Source organism: Schistocerca americana, chromosome 1 (genome assembly GCF_021461395.2).
Source record: "Schistocerca americana isolate TAMUIC-IGC-003095 chromosome 1, iqSchAmer2.1, whole genome shotgun sequence".
In the NCBI taxonomy this organism is placed as follows: Eukaryota; Metazoa; Arthropoda; class Insecta; order Orthoptera; family Acrididae; genus Schistocerca; species Schistocerca americana.
The window spans coordinates 410,287,965-410,303,013 of NC_060119.1; the positions used below are offsets into that span (position 1 = coordinate 410,287,965).

Sequence of the window (15,049 nt, forward strand, 5' to 3'; positions counted from 1 at the left end):
GTTTGTAATTTGTTTACTATTTTCATTGTGTCTTTTGGATACACTCCCTTCCATATTACCATGCTGCATTTATTTCCAAATTTCACAGCAACTGCAGGATCTGTTCCAAAGTCTGGAATTTTGTCTACTGTGCTTTCCACTATGTTTATACAATATTCATCAACTTCATCTGGACCACAAGAAGCAGAGTGAGAGATGGGTTTTTGCCTATGTTCATTAACCAGATCCCAGCTGCCTTGCAAGAATCTGTGAGCTTCTCCCATAAATCTGAAATTTTTTTCCTTCTTTGCTTTTTCTACTTCTATTCCACACATCCTTTTGGACTCTAAATAATTGCAGTATAGTCTATCCTCAATGGCAATATCTCCAGTAGCTTTGGCTTTATCATTTAGTAGTCATACAATGCATTTTTTAAAACTAATCTAGAGGTATACCAGCTCTTTACTTTGACAGTTTTCTGTGTGTATTTTGACTTGGCAAATGCATCTCTCTTGAGTTTTGGTGGAACATTTTCATCAAATTTGGCTTTAGGAGCCTGGAACATGAAACAACATATCATTTCAGTTCTTCAGACATTCCATGCCAATCTGTAGAATGACACTGCACTTTTGAAATCAACTAAATTTTTCTTTACAATAATCTTACTTCCAAAGACATAATTTGAAAGCCAGTTGGGAATTTGTTGGGTTGTGTGCTTACTGAGCCTGTCCATAGCTTCATGGTTACTGCAATGTGATCTGCATGCAAAGGGTCAACCACACTTACTTTGTAGCCCCAACTCTGTAGGTTCATGACAGCTGTATGAAGACATACAACATCTCTTGTTGGTAAATAACTTGCCACAAATAGTCCATAGCTGCTTACTAAGATCACAGAAGCTCTTTCTTTGTCACTACCTTACCTAATCTGAATGCTGAAGTATCCACATAAGGCAATTTTTGCTCCTAAGCACACTAGATGACACAAACAGCTTCCCATTTTGCTGATGAAGTTTGCATCTAGTAGCCCCAGACAAGGCAATTCTAGAGCCAAGCCCACACAGAGTTACATCAGTTTTCTTAGCACTTAGCTTTCTATCTGCATACATACACACACTACCATGGGCAGAAGTTTCTCTAACCATGCTTTCACCATTTCCAGTTATTCAATATGCCCATAGTATTCTATTTGTGGTTGGGCTAGCCAGTCATGACATAGACATAATACATCAGGTCTCACTTCATCAATAAACAATGGTAGTTTATAAAGTTTTGTCCTAAGGTACAGCACATTTGCACTGGCTATAACAAATCCTGCAATTTTTCAGTGGTGACATTTACTTTTCTGTGCATCCTCTGGAATAAAAAAGTCTTATCACAACTTTCTTGGGCCATATATTATCCATTATTTTAAGTAAAAATGAATACCAGTTTTGAAGCTATTATTCAATCCCTTCATTTATCAGTTTTTCAACTGTAAAACTGTTGTGATTCAGGGAAAGTGTTTTATAAGAAGTTCACTATGTCATTGATTTAATATTATCAAATCCATTCATATCAAAATTCACCCCATAGACTTTTGTTACCACCCTTTTCTTCTTGTCAACCATTGCCATGCCTGTTAAAAATAACTAACACGCGTTGCGAGGTGCAGTAGTAGTGGTAATCCTGACCAGGCCATGAAAGAAAGGAAGAATAGATATAACATTTTATTAACAACAAAGGCTTTTAGAGGGCACACGCTCAGACCAGGGGAGGAATATAGCTATGTCTCTTTTAAAGGAATCACAGCTTGCCCATCATAATTAGGCCACTTAATTTTCTGTGGCTTAGGCGTAGGCTATAAACGCATTCACAATCTCAATCAGTCACACTGAAAATCAAAAAAGTCTTGAAAATTAATTATTTCAGTTTCATGCATTAATGATAAGTGTGTTGGGCAGTTTTGTTGGTGTACACAAGTATGCCTTATAAAATAGTGACTGAGCTATATTTATGACAAAAATAAATTGACTTACTATGCTACACATAGACAAACACAGTATTCTGTAATTTATGGTACACAAAGAAGCCCAATCTCTGCATTTCTTACAACACTTCCACAATAAACCAATACTTGCAGAAAAACTAAAAGGATACTCAACACGACTGATACACGTGTTCGTGTATTTGGATCTATTTGTATTTTTCCAACGTACAACTGTGGCACTCCACCATCCTCAATGATCTGCCGTAAGCTTACCTAAAACAAAATTAGACATTTTCTATACATGTAAGAATGAGATTTAAACAACGTTTAATGACTTTAATGTAATACACAATCTCTGCTCCCTGATGAAATTAATGCAGTTATACTAATTTGACAATATTAAGCATTTAACAGTGTCTTCAGTATCACCACCAGACTCATGTACATCAGATGAAGATGATGTTTGCAGTCGAAGGATTCATGGAATGTCATGCACATTGGGTAGTGCCTCCGGAGTCTTAGCTTTCTTGGTCAAACACAGACACTGAAGTTAGTTACAAACTATCACGAACCCATATCTTTTGTACTTGGCCAATGCTCACTTTCCATAAGGGTTAAATTCTTCGCACAATTAAGCTCTTAAGTTTCCATGTTTATCCTTGACTGTGACTCTCAGCTCTCCAGTTAGGTTGACACCATATGTTTTTTTCAAGCACGTTGTGGTACTCTGCACTCCTTCCAAGTGCTACCACCTTGTTATTTGAGAAGTAACAGTCAGCAACAAGGGTGGGATGTACCAGTTCACCGTTTGCCATTCGGGGTAGCTTCAGCTCTAGGAATGTTCCAGCATTTCCTTGGGCAACTTATCAAAGAAATTCTGCTGTGTGTCAAGAATTTGGATGACATTTGAGTCACTGGCTCCATGAGAGAACAGCATTTGCCAAATTAGCAAGCAGCTTGTTAGCAACTGCTGGAAAATATACTGTGTTGCAGATTATTGCTCCTAGAGTGCAGTACATAGGGCATGTGTTAAGAAAGGATGGTCTAGTACCAATTCCAGAGCATTTTGCAGCTATAGAAAATTTGCCAGTTCCCTAGAATATCAGGAGTTAGTCAGTTTTGGAGAATATGAATCCATATGCAAAATTCTCCATGGGATGCTCACCTTAGTCATCCATTGAATCACTTTTGCAAGAAAGGAGTGAAATTTTGTTTGGTTAGAGGCATATGGGCTAGCACTGTAGAAACTAAAGCAAAACCGCTGCTCTGTCCCTTGTTTGGTCACATTCACCCCCGGCAAACCTTTGACACTGGCCAGTAATCCATCTCCGTACAGTGCTAGCATTGTGATCTATCTCAGAAATATCAATGGCCGAGAGTTGCCTACTGCATTCATCTCTAAGCAAAGAGAAATTAGTCTCAGATTGAGGAGGCGGCACTTGCAATCATATAAGGAGCGAAAATGTTGCATGTTTTCTTGTACAGAATTAAATGCCACCTCCTTACAGACAATAAGCCACTCATCTCATTGTTTGCTTTGGTCCAAGCTCCCTAACAGAATCTTACAGCTTTTACAGTGCTGCATCTTGTTTCTGAGTAATTATTGCTACGACATTCACTACATGCCCACCTCACAGCAAGCAAATGCGGAAGCTTTGTCATGGTTAACAGTGGGTCCTGACATTAACTTTGACAAGGAGGCAATCAGTTTTGCATTGGACCAGAACTTTCAGCATACTCTCAACAAATTTCCTTTGACAGAACAGGAAGTCACAGCAGTTACAATTGAAGATCCATTATTATGCAGAGTAATTCCAGAAGCCCATCATGGATGACAGCAATGTTTTCCCATGGGGTCAGACCAAGCTCTCCAGATGTATTTCACACTTCATGATAGCATCAACATTGTAGAAGATATCCTACTGTTAGCTACAGAAGATTGGGACTGCCATATAGTAATTGTACCATCATTGTAAGAACACATTCTGCAGGAGATACACTCCAAGCAGAGATGTCACACATGAAAGCGATGTTTCTATTGGTAATAATGAATCACACTATCAAGCAGTGCGCCCACAACAAGACAGCTATGCTACAAAAATGTTCTTCATGGCCCATGTTACAGCACATGTGGACTTCACTGGTCCTTTCTCAGGGGTCAATTGGCAACTATACCATAAGTAGCACAAGTCAAACAATGGAAAATCCAGGATAGAATGTAACAATATTAGAGAAGGAAAGTTGCTTCTCATCATATAGTGGAGATGCTGAGTCGCAGATAGGCACAACAAAAAGATTCACACAATTATAGCTTTCGGCCATTCAGGCCTTTGTAAACCACACACACACACACACACACACACACACACACACACACACACACACACACACACACACAAACGCAACTCGCACAAACGACTGCAGTCTCAGGCAACTGAAACCACATAAGAGGCACAAGTGTTGCACACGTTGGGCAGTACCTCTGAAGTCTTAGCTTTTCTGGTTCAACCACACTGACTCTGTAGTCAATTGCATCCTAACACAAGGCAGAGTCTTTTTTACTCAGCCTATGCTCATTTTGTGTAAGTGTTCAAGTCTTTGCACTATCGCAGTCTTGCAGTTTCCCTGTTGGTCCCTGATGATGCCTCCTAATACACTGCTCACAGGTTAGTTTGACAGCAACATTTTTTGCAGGTGTCACACGTCGTATTCCACGCACTTCCCAAAGTATTTTTCATCGATGTTATCATCTTGCTAACTGAGACGTAACAGCCTGCACCAAAATGCAGCAGGAAAATGGTTTGATTTATGAAGTTTTCTTGTTGTGACTGATCAATCAACAGTGTTTATTGTTTCTTTTAAAGTCATTAAGTGAGTTGACCATTTAATTTCATATCTACTACAGTGGGAAATGATTTGTAATATGTTCATTAAGATTTCGCTGGACATCTCACTTCGGAGTTGGAAAATACTGAAATGTAACTTCCACACAGACAATGGGGCACAGGAAAATAAATATGTATGAAAGGACATAACAGACAATAGGAATTGAAGTTTTGTACCTCACATTCCTGTTGGAGTCCAGCCAGTAAGCACACAAGACCACTGTTCAAGGCACATGAAGCTGAATAGGCCAGTCGTCTAAATACTGCAAGACGGGACAGTTTAATTGGCAGCAAACCCAAAAACTAATATGAGGTACAAACCTACTTTAACAGCTCATCACTAAAATCATTCACGGTTGCCACAAGTTTCCCCAAGTGAAATTCCTTGATATTTCCCCGATTTCAAGACAAGTCTTATGTAAGCAAAAATCTTAAGTACTAACATCAACATCCTCTGTAACGAGTTGTTTTTAGATGGAGAAAGCAAGCCAAATGGTACATGTGTTTCATTAAGACCACTGATGTTATTTTATTCCAATACAATGAAATGCATCTGGTGATAAAAATGCGCACTTCCTTGGAGTCGCAAGACAGATTTAAAATACCTTCACTGATTTCAGAAATAACCTTTGAAAAAAGTAAGCTTCTTGAAAGAAGCACATAAGGTGGGGAAGAATTGCGGAAACCAACACTGTACGCGACCGCTAATAAAATTTGCTTCTATTATATTCGTTATTGTTGGTTATTACCCACTGAGTTATATCTATCATTTTACAGGTATTTTGGGATTTTCTTTTGAGAAATGTCTGAGTATAGAGCGTACAAACTGCCTGTGACTGACTATTTTCTTCTTCTTATTGTTCATACTTTCTAACACAAACTACTTTTTAAGTGCCAACATATACTAGAACAAATAAAATTTCTATAAAACACCACACTACACAACATACTTGCAGTGAGACAGTTGCAATACCTGAAGTCCAGAGCCCATGGCCACTGGTCTGCTGAAGAGGACCGCAGTCCTGAAGAGGATCGCAGTCCCGTGTCCACGGATAAACCATGAAAATCTGCTGCATTACACCACACACAAACTGAGCTGGCCTTTGGGCAGATTGTTGTTGTTGTGGTCTTCATGCCTGAGACTGGTTTGACGCAGCTCTCCATGCTAATCTATCCTGTGCAAGCTCCTTCATCTCCCAGTATCTACTGCAACCTACATCCTTCTGAATCTGCTTAGTGTATTCATCTCTTGGTCTCCCTCTATGATTTTTACCCTCCACGCTGCCCTCCAATGCTAAATTTGTGATCCCTTGATGCCTCAGGACATGCTCTACCAACGGATCCCTTCTAGTCAAGTTGTGCCACAAACTTCTCCTCCCCAATCCTATTCAGTACCTCCTCATTAGTTACGGGACCTAACCACCTAATCTTCAACATTCTTCTGTAGCACCACATTTCGAAAGCTTCTATTCTCTTCTTGTCCAAACTATTTATTGTCCATGTTTCACTTCCATACGTGGCTACACTCCATACAAATACTTTCAGAAACGACCTCCCGACACTTAAATCTATACTCGATGTTAACAAATTTCTCTTCTTCAGAAACGATTTCCTTGCCATTGCCAGTCTACATTTTATATCCTCTTTACTTCGACCATCATCAGTTATTTTGCTCCCCAAATAGCAAAACTCCTTTATTACTTTAAGTGTCTCATTTCCTAATCTAATTCCTCAGCATCACCCGACTTAATTCGACTACATTCCATTATCCTTGTTTTGCTTTTGTTGATGTTCATCTTATATCCTCCTTTCAAGACACTGTCCATTCCATTCAACTGCTCTTCCAAGGCCTTTGCTGTCTCTGACAGAATTACAATGTCAACGGCGAATCTCAAAGTTTTTATTTCTTCTCCCAGGATTTTAATACCTACTCCGAATTTTTCTTTTGTTTCCTTTACTGCTTGCTCAATATACAGATTGAATAACATCGGGGAGAGGCTACAACCCTATCTCACTCCCTTCCCAACCACTGCATCCCTTTCATGCCCCTCGACTCTTATAACTGCCATCTGGTTTCTGTACAAATTGTAAATAGCCTTTCGCTCCCTGTATTTTACCGCTACCACCTTTAGAATTTGAAAGAGAGTATTCCAGTCAACATGGTCAAAAGCTTTCTCTAAGTCTACAAATGCTATAAACGTAGGTTTGCCTTTCCTTAATCTTTCTTCTACGATAAGTCGTAGGGTCAGTATTGCCTCACGCGTTCCAATAATTCTACGAAATCCAAACTGATCTTCTCCGAGGTCGCCTTCTACCAGTTTTTCCATTCGTCTGTAAAGAATTTGTATTAGTATTTTGCAGCCGTGACTTATTAAACTGGTAGTTCGGTAATTTTCATATCTGTCAACACCTGTTTTCTTTGGGATTGGAATTATTATATTCTTCTTGCAGTCTGAGGGTATTTCGCCTGTCTCGTACATCTTGCTCACCAGATGGTACAGTTTTGTCAGGACTGGCTCTCCCAAGGCTGTCAGTAGTTCTAATGGAATGTTGTCTACTCCCAGGGCCTTGTTTCAACTTAGGTCTTTCAGTGCTCTGTCAAGCTCTTCATGCAGTATCGTATCTCCCATTTCATCTTCATCTACATCCTCTTCCATTTCCATAATATTGTCCTCAAGTACATCGCCCTTGTATAGACCCTCTATATACTCCTTCCACCTTTCTGCTTTCCCCTCTTTGCTTAGAACTGGGTTTCCATCTGAGCCCTTGATAATCATACAAGTGGTTCTCTTTTCTCCAAAGGTCTCTCTAATTTTCCTGTAGGCTGCATCTATCTTACCCCTAGTGAGATAAGCCTCCACATTCTTACATTTGTCCTCTAGCCACGCCTGCTTAGCCATTTTGCACTTCCTGTCGATCTCATTTTTTAGACGTTTGTATTCCTTTTTGCCTGCTTCATTTACTGCATTTTTATATTTTCTCCTTTCATCAATTAAATTCAATATTTTTTCTGTTACCCAAGGATATCTACTAGCCCTCGTCTTATTGCCTACTTCATCCTCTGCTGCCTTCACTACTTCATCCCTCAAAGTTACCCATTCTTCTTCTACTGTATTTCTTTCCCCCATTCCTGTCAATTGTTCCCTTATGCTCTCCCTGAAACTCTGTACAACCTCTGGTTCTTTCAGTTTATCCAGGTCCCATCTCCTTAAATTCCCACCTTTTTGGGCAGATTGGTGAGGCTAAATTCGACGGGCGGTGCATGCACATAAGTGGGACCTAAATGGCTTTAGATTGGCAGGCCCGATCCATTACAGATACCCTCAGAAATGGCCTGCAGTTTTGGCCCCTCACAGAAATCCACTCGTGTGGCCAGCTATTCATGAGCCACAGAGAGCATGTAGATGAAATGAGACCATGGTGATCAATCCATGCAACAGATAACTTGTTCAAATACTCTGAGAATTAATAATAACGAGGACAGGTAGCAATTCACCATGAATATGATTGCTGAGCCACAAACAGGCACATAGAAAAGACAATCGCACTCTCAAAACTAAATTTTCAGCCATAGCGTTTGACAGAAAACGAGTGTGCACACACACACACACACACACACACACACACACACACACACACACACACACACACACAAAGTCATGGACACACGACCACCGCCTCTGGCCATTGCGTCTACAGTCTCACAATCAGATCCAAACAAACCACTCCTCATGCCTTCCTGCCTCTCATCAGCAGCTGCCAGGCTAGCACCAAGAAGTAGTGGCAGCACTAACTGCAAGCTGAGGGGAGTGGTAGGAAGGGGAGAAGCAGTAGTAATGAGTGAGTAGGGAAATGGCACCTGTAACTCAGCTACACCAAGCCAGCAACGATGCACAACACCTCAGTAAACAAACCATTTCATCTTAGACAAAAAATGAAATTTTTCCAGTGTTTTTTTTCTTTTTTTTTCAAATTTCCCTGATGTGTTTGAAATTCCATGATATTCCCTGATTTCCAGAACCTGTGGCAACCCTGTCATTTCAAGTAACCTAGACAGGACTACTCAATAACCGTAGCTTCACCTCACTGATTGATATCCTGTCACATGCCAAATAGAAATGAAAAGATCTGTCAATTGATTATATAATCTACACTGCTTAAAAATATCTCTTCACAATGCAAGGCATATTAAATACAAATTATGTGCTGTTACATGCTCTTTATGAAACAAAGATATTACATGAAACAATTGTCAATCAGCTCTGATCAACAGAGTATCATCAGGATACCTCAAAAATTGAACGGGCACACTCAAAAGGTACAAAACTAATTCTTTTTGCTGTAGGTGCAAACTGATAGAAGGAAGTGTGGCAGTTTACATGCACAACTCTCTTAGGTTGTAGTAAGTAAGTGAACACAACATTAAACAAAATTTATAATGTGGCTACGAAGATTTTGCAACTGAGTCCTTTCACAAAAAGTTCTAGGTTTGCTTGCTGTGTCAAGTTCTGATAAAATTTCAAGCTTTCAATAACAGCCTCCAACATCTTTATGCGGGGATAAAACTGACTGTCTTGACTGGCAAGGGTCCCACTTTATATCCACAAGACAGCATCTGATTGGCTGAATTAAGTCACAGTCAACTCAGAAATGGCTTGTTCCCATGTGGCACTCTCTACATTCAAATATGTTGTTTCTGCTCTCTATCTAGCTTGCTTGCAGCGCCAGCCCTCACATCAGGCGGTAAACCACAAGAAGTCTTCCTATGTGCTTTTTCTTTATGAAGTGCAGGCTTCCATGCATTCCTAAGTGCAAAGGCCACGTCTCTATTGAAGTTGTTTTAACAAAGTCTAATTTAAACTGCTTCCCCGTTCACAGAGTCCCAATAGATCGATGCACGACCAAGTATTCTTGCTTGTTCAAACACAAATCTTGTGCTTGTTTAACGGGCTATGCTCTGCCACTACCGATTTATCCAAATAACTGTATTTAAGGCGACACATGCTGGATGTGGTGCTCAGCAACAGTGCGTACAAATCGGCCGACATAATTTTTGCCACACTCTTAAGAAGTGTTATAAATCCCTGGCATTCTCAGGTGGAGATTATCCTGGGACTGGTTGCAAGATCTCTCTAATTTTTCTAGGTGGCTGGAAGATTGGTCTGATCCCTTGCCTGTTTAGGACTCTACCTATCTTGGTAGTTATTGTACCATAGAATGAAAGCCACGCTACGTGTTGGTCCTCTTGGCTTGTTTGAACAGCATTGCATCTTGGTTTACTTGACAGCTTTGATCCAATATCACTGACAGAATACCCATTGTTTCTGGACACCATCGTAAGATGGCTGATCTCAGAGCCTACGTGGTCATTGTCCAAAATAGTCCTTGGCTCTGAACTAAGGTGTTCAGCACAGCTCTATTCTGGATGGTGAAAGCTACATCCGTTGAGATCCAGATCTGTATGTATTCATTTCCTGTACATCCATCTGATTTCCGTTCAACACACACATCTAAGAAAGGTAACTTCCCATCTTTCTCCACCTTCACTGCAGGTTCGCTGGAGAGCTTCTGTAAACTTTGGAAGTTAGGAGACAAGGTACTGCTATAATTAACCATCGCTGACATCACATTAAAAATTTACAAATGTTTCTTCTCATAATGCAGATGAGGATAGGGTCCAATGAAGACATGGTCAGACTTGATGTGCTCTCCCTGTTTACAAACGTACCAGCAGATGATACATAAAAAGTTTTGGCCGCTCATATCTCCCCTTATATTTTGAAATCATTTCAGTAACCTTTGAGGTCCCCTTATTTCTTGTACAATGGAAATTACTAACAACTGATGGAACAGCCATGGTTCAGCACTGTCACCTGCCATAGCTAACTTTTTCATGGAAGATTTTGAAAAACAAGTGTTGAACAATGCTCCCTTCCAGCCTTCTTCTTCTTCAAATATGATGACGATACATTTTTAATCTGGCTGCATGGCCTGAGGTGCTGCAGCAGTTCACTGACAGCTTGAATGGGAGATATCCTAGCAAGATTTACAGTGGAGGTAGAGGACAGGAAGTTACCTCTCTTAGATATGTGTGCTGAACAGAAATAGGATGGATGACAAGGCCATTCTAAATTTAAAAAAACTGGTACCTACAGATCTGTATCTCAATGGGCATAGCTTTCACCATCCAACTCAGATGAGAGCTATGCTGAACACATTAGCTAACACAGTAGGACTGCTTCAGACAAGGGCCGCATCGGCTCTTGAGATAAATCATCTAACAACGGTGTTTAGAAGCTACGCGTAATCTGCCAATGATCATGCTGTCAAGGAAACGAAGACGTGATGCCATTTAAACAAGCCAAGAGAACCAACAAATAGTGTGGCTTCCATTCTGTGGTGCTAAAACTACCAATACAAGTAGACTCCTAAACAGGAAATGAATCAGACCAGTCTTCCAGTTACCAACAAAAATTAAAGAAATATTGCGACCAATCAAGGATAATCTCGGCCTGACAGCACCGGGGATTTGTAACATTTCTTGCGAGTGTGGTGAAAATTATGTGGGTCAGTCTGTGTGGACTGTTACCAATCGGTGTCTCGAGCATCAGTGTCACCTTAAATACACGTATTTGCATAGTTCAGTAGCAGCAAAGTACGGCCTGTTAAATAAGCACAAGACTGTGTTTGGACAAAGGAGAATGCTTGCTCAGCTACTGGGACTGATCAGGGAAGCAGTTAAAAGACTTTGTGAAGACAGTGTCAATAGAAACACTGGCTGTACATTTAGCAATCCATGGAAGCATGCACTCGATAAAGGAAAAGCACAGAGGGAGGCTTCTCACAGTTCACCGCCTGATCTGAGGGATGGTGCTGCAAGCAACACTGGATAAAGAGACCAAAAAGAATATATGGACATAGAGACTGCTACCTCAGTACACGATATTCCCAGTGCTGACATCACAACATAATACAGCCAATCAGATGCCATCCAGTGCATATAAAAATGGGAGCCTTTCCTCTCCACGGTAGTCATTTTTACCCCGAACGATGATGACAGAGGTAATCATTGAAAGCTTGGAAATTTTATCAGAATTTGACACAGCAAGTAAACTGAGAACTTTTTATGAAAAATTTAGAATGTTTTGCATCCAAAGTACAGCTATAAACACAGCCCTGCTTTATTATAACATTTTACTGCACACAAAAAGGAAATATTACATACAAAATATTACACTACAGACAACAATGAAATGTTAATGCCAACTTTCTATCAAATAAAGAGACTTAAGACAGATCTGTTACTGCCTGGTTTAATTTAATTTCTGAGCTTATTTTGAATATTAGATTGCACAGATGGTTATTAACCATCTGTTAATAGACCCTAAATATTATGAAACTGTAAAAACATGCTACAATAAATTGTGTGTGTGTGTGTGTGTGTGAGGAGGGGGGGGGAGGGGGGGGGGGGGGGGGAGAGAGAGAGAGAGAGAGAGAGAGAGAGAGAGATCATGATGGTTAAACTCAACTTCATTACATGGAAAATAATTAATGCTAATATCTAAAATAACAACAGAGCAGAGGTAGGAACATCACCAAGAAACCATAGTGCATACAAAATTTAAATTATTTCTCAAACATACTTCTCCAACACCTTCAAGTCAGTAATGTGTGCAACAAAGAATGAGACCTTATTCTGGCAAGGCTACATGGAAAATAATTAATGTTCATCTGAGCACTGTAATATTCTACAAGTTATACTGGTAAACACAATGTCCCTTCTTGTGCGTTTCATTGTCCTTAAGCTGTTTATGCTACGATGAGTTAGACTACTAGTTATAATTCCTCAAGAAAGGCAGTATCTACTCCTACACCACTCTAGCTTTCCTGACCAGCGGTCCCATAAGCATTCCAGAAACAGTTGAAGCTCTTATTTCAGAATTCAATTAACGAGTTCAATGAAAATGCTGAAAGTTATAATCTGGTCTGATACAATGAAGCAGATAGTTTTGAGCTACCAGTAGTTCTACACCTATCACAACCATTTTATAGCTGTCAGTAGAAACTTAGCAGTCACAGCTTTCCACAGTAAGAAGATAGATAGGCACTGACTGTGTATACATGGATTCAATGTAGTGCAGCACCTGAGAAAATAACTCAACATTATGGGGAACGAAATAACAATTTTTAAATAATTCAATGAAAAAAATAAATAAATAAATAAAAAATCAAGTGTCATACAGCATTAATCACCTTGAAACCTCTGAACAAATTAAAAGCACGTCAAAAAACAAACTTTACATGTTAAAACTTTAAAGAATATATTGACTACCCCCATTCACAGTTAGCATTACCCTGATGGATTGCATAGTGAGGATGTTCCATCCATCTTTTGATGGTCAGTAATACAATGAACTCTACCAAGAACATCCTCAACATCAGTCCATAAATGCCACAGACTCACTCACGCCAAAAACGCCCATACCATAAAATACTAGTTGATATTACAAACAACATACAACAAACAGTGATAAGGACAGCTCACAACTGACAGCTGTTACTACTAATTGTTGACCTTTATTCAACCAAGGATCATCTCGCAATGATATGGGAATTTTCACATGAACCAATAATGCAACATAAAATGCTTTACGAGAATAGAAGTGAACAGAAAAATGTAACAAAAAAAACAAACTAAAAGGGCCTATTTCCAGAGCAAATGAGAATTTAGGATATCACAGAACACTCACAACATGTCATATCAAGCCAGACTAAGAGATTAAAGATGGTTCCTCACAAAGCCAAATACAATTTGTCGTCCGAGCATTCAAATTTCACGCAATTTCTTGGGAGAGAAAAAAAGACGATACATAGATGATGGTACTATATTCATACTTTAGATAATCTCGTGATTTAGAAGAATTTAAAAAAGGAGAAAATAATGTGAATGAGGAAATAAGTTTTGAAATGAGGGAAATAAAAGGCTTTGAAATGCAGTTTGGTGGTTGGCCTGAACAGAATTTCAATCAATTGATGCTGTACTACAGATCTATAGCCTGGTGTTATAGCACTGGCTTTCAAAGTTTTACTCACCAATTCATTAATGTTACTGAAGAGGAAGACATAATTAAAAAGCCCAGACTCCTCTACACAAAAACACACAGATTTTTTAAAAAATATATCAGTAAGTCTTCACACCATGTTTGAGTTATATTAATTTTTTACTTGAAAATTTGCATGTTTTCCAAAGCAGATACCTGTTAAATTCCTCACAGCACCATAGATTACACACTATACTCACAAAATGTAGGGTTAAGTAAGTGTGATACCACAAATTCTAACATTGCATCTTTCCGATAAACACACCATTTTTGCATAACGATAATTTACTTACTGGCAACCACGCGACTGGGAAATCGTATCGTAAGTAGTTGTCACTTATGAGTCTGTAGCACATATGAAACAATGGCCCATAAGGCCGAAGGAAGTGGTAAATTATCTCATACTCATGCGGACTTTGATTCTTATAAATCGAATGCAGTCCCCATCCACAATGATCGGCTGAACCAAAAATACTTTCCAATATCAATGGATATACCATCTGCATTTCTTTGAAAGTACATTCGTTCATAATTCTAATTAGTTCCTCGCATCTCTGCTCCAATGGCAGTCCAAAGACAGTCTGAAGGCGTCCCTGTAAAATATTAATAGTTTATACGAGAATATTTTAATAAATTTACTCTGTAGGCAACACTTTTAACTTACGTAAACTTACGTTTTCTCGAGTAATGTCCATCATACGCACGCAAATTATGACACAATTTACTTTATCACAGTTTACAGAAATGCGCAGTGGTACATATACATATGCTTGATTTCTTATGCAGCAATGTGCACAAGACCACTATTAAAATGCCTTTACATTTAAATTAGGCGCGCTCCACAACACTATTGTATACAAGTGGAAGACATATTGCAATTCAAAGAACTTTATCCTGACTCTCGAAGACAGCACAGTCTAACGGATATCTGCACAGGTTCCGTATTTGCCAAACCAACTCTTTATATTCGAACGACCCTCAAGCAACAATAGCTGGATGATGATATCTCAAGATGAGTTTCCACAGGCATGAATTTTTTACACGTGCACCCCTCGACAGTACCACACTTGTGAATCAACTTCATGTGGAAACACCCCACTTCCACTCTATCATACT

The 15,049-nt window shown here is 39.4% G+C and overlaps 1 protein-coding gene across 2 annotated transcripts in view; it reads right to left on the bottom strand.

The window, feature by feature from the left end:
* LOC124602067 (sphingomyelin phosphodiesterase 4) overlaps positions 1–14,799 on the bottom strand; it is a 200,969-nt gene extending 186,170 nt beyond the window's left edge. For both annotated transcript variants that reach the window (XM_047136294.1, XM_047136293.1), the window contains exons 1-3: positions 14,608–14,799; positions 14,227–14,526; positions 2,118–2,220 (exon numbers count right to left, since the gene is read on the bottom strand). In XM_047136294.1, coding sequence (XP_046992250.1) covers positions 2,118–2,220; positions 14,227–14,526; positions 14,608–14,631 — 427 coding nt within the window. In that variant the 5' untranslated portion in view covers positions 14,632–14,799. The remainder of the gene's footprint in view (positions 1–2,117; positions 2,221–14,226; positions 14,527–14,607) is intronic.
* Positions 14,800–15,049: the final 250 nt, after the last annotated feature.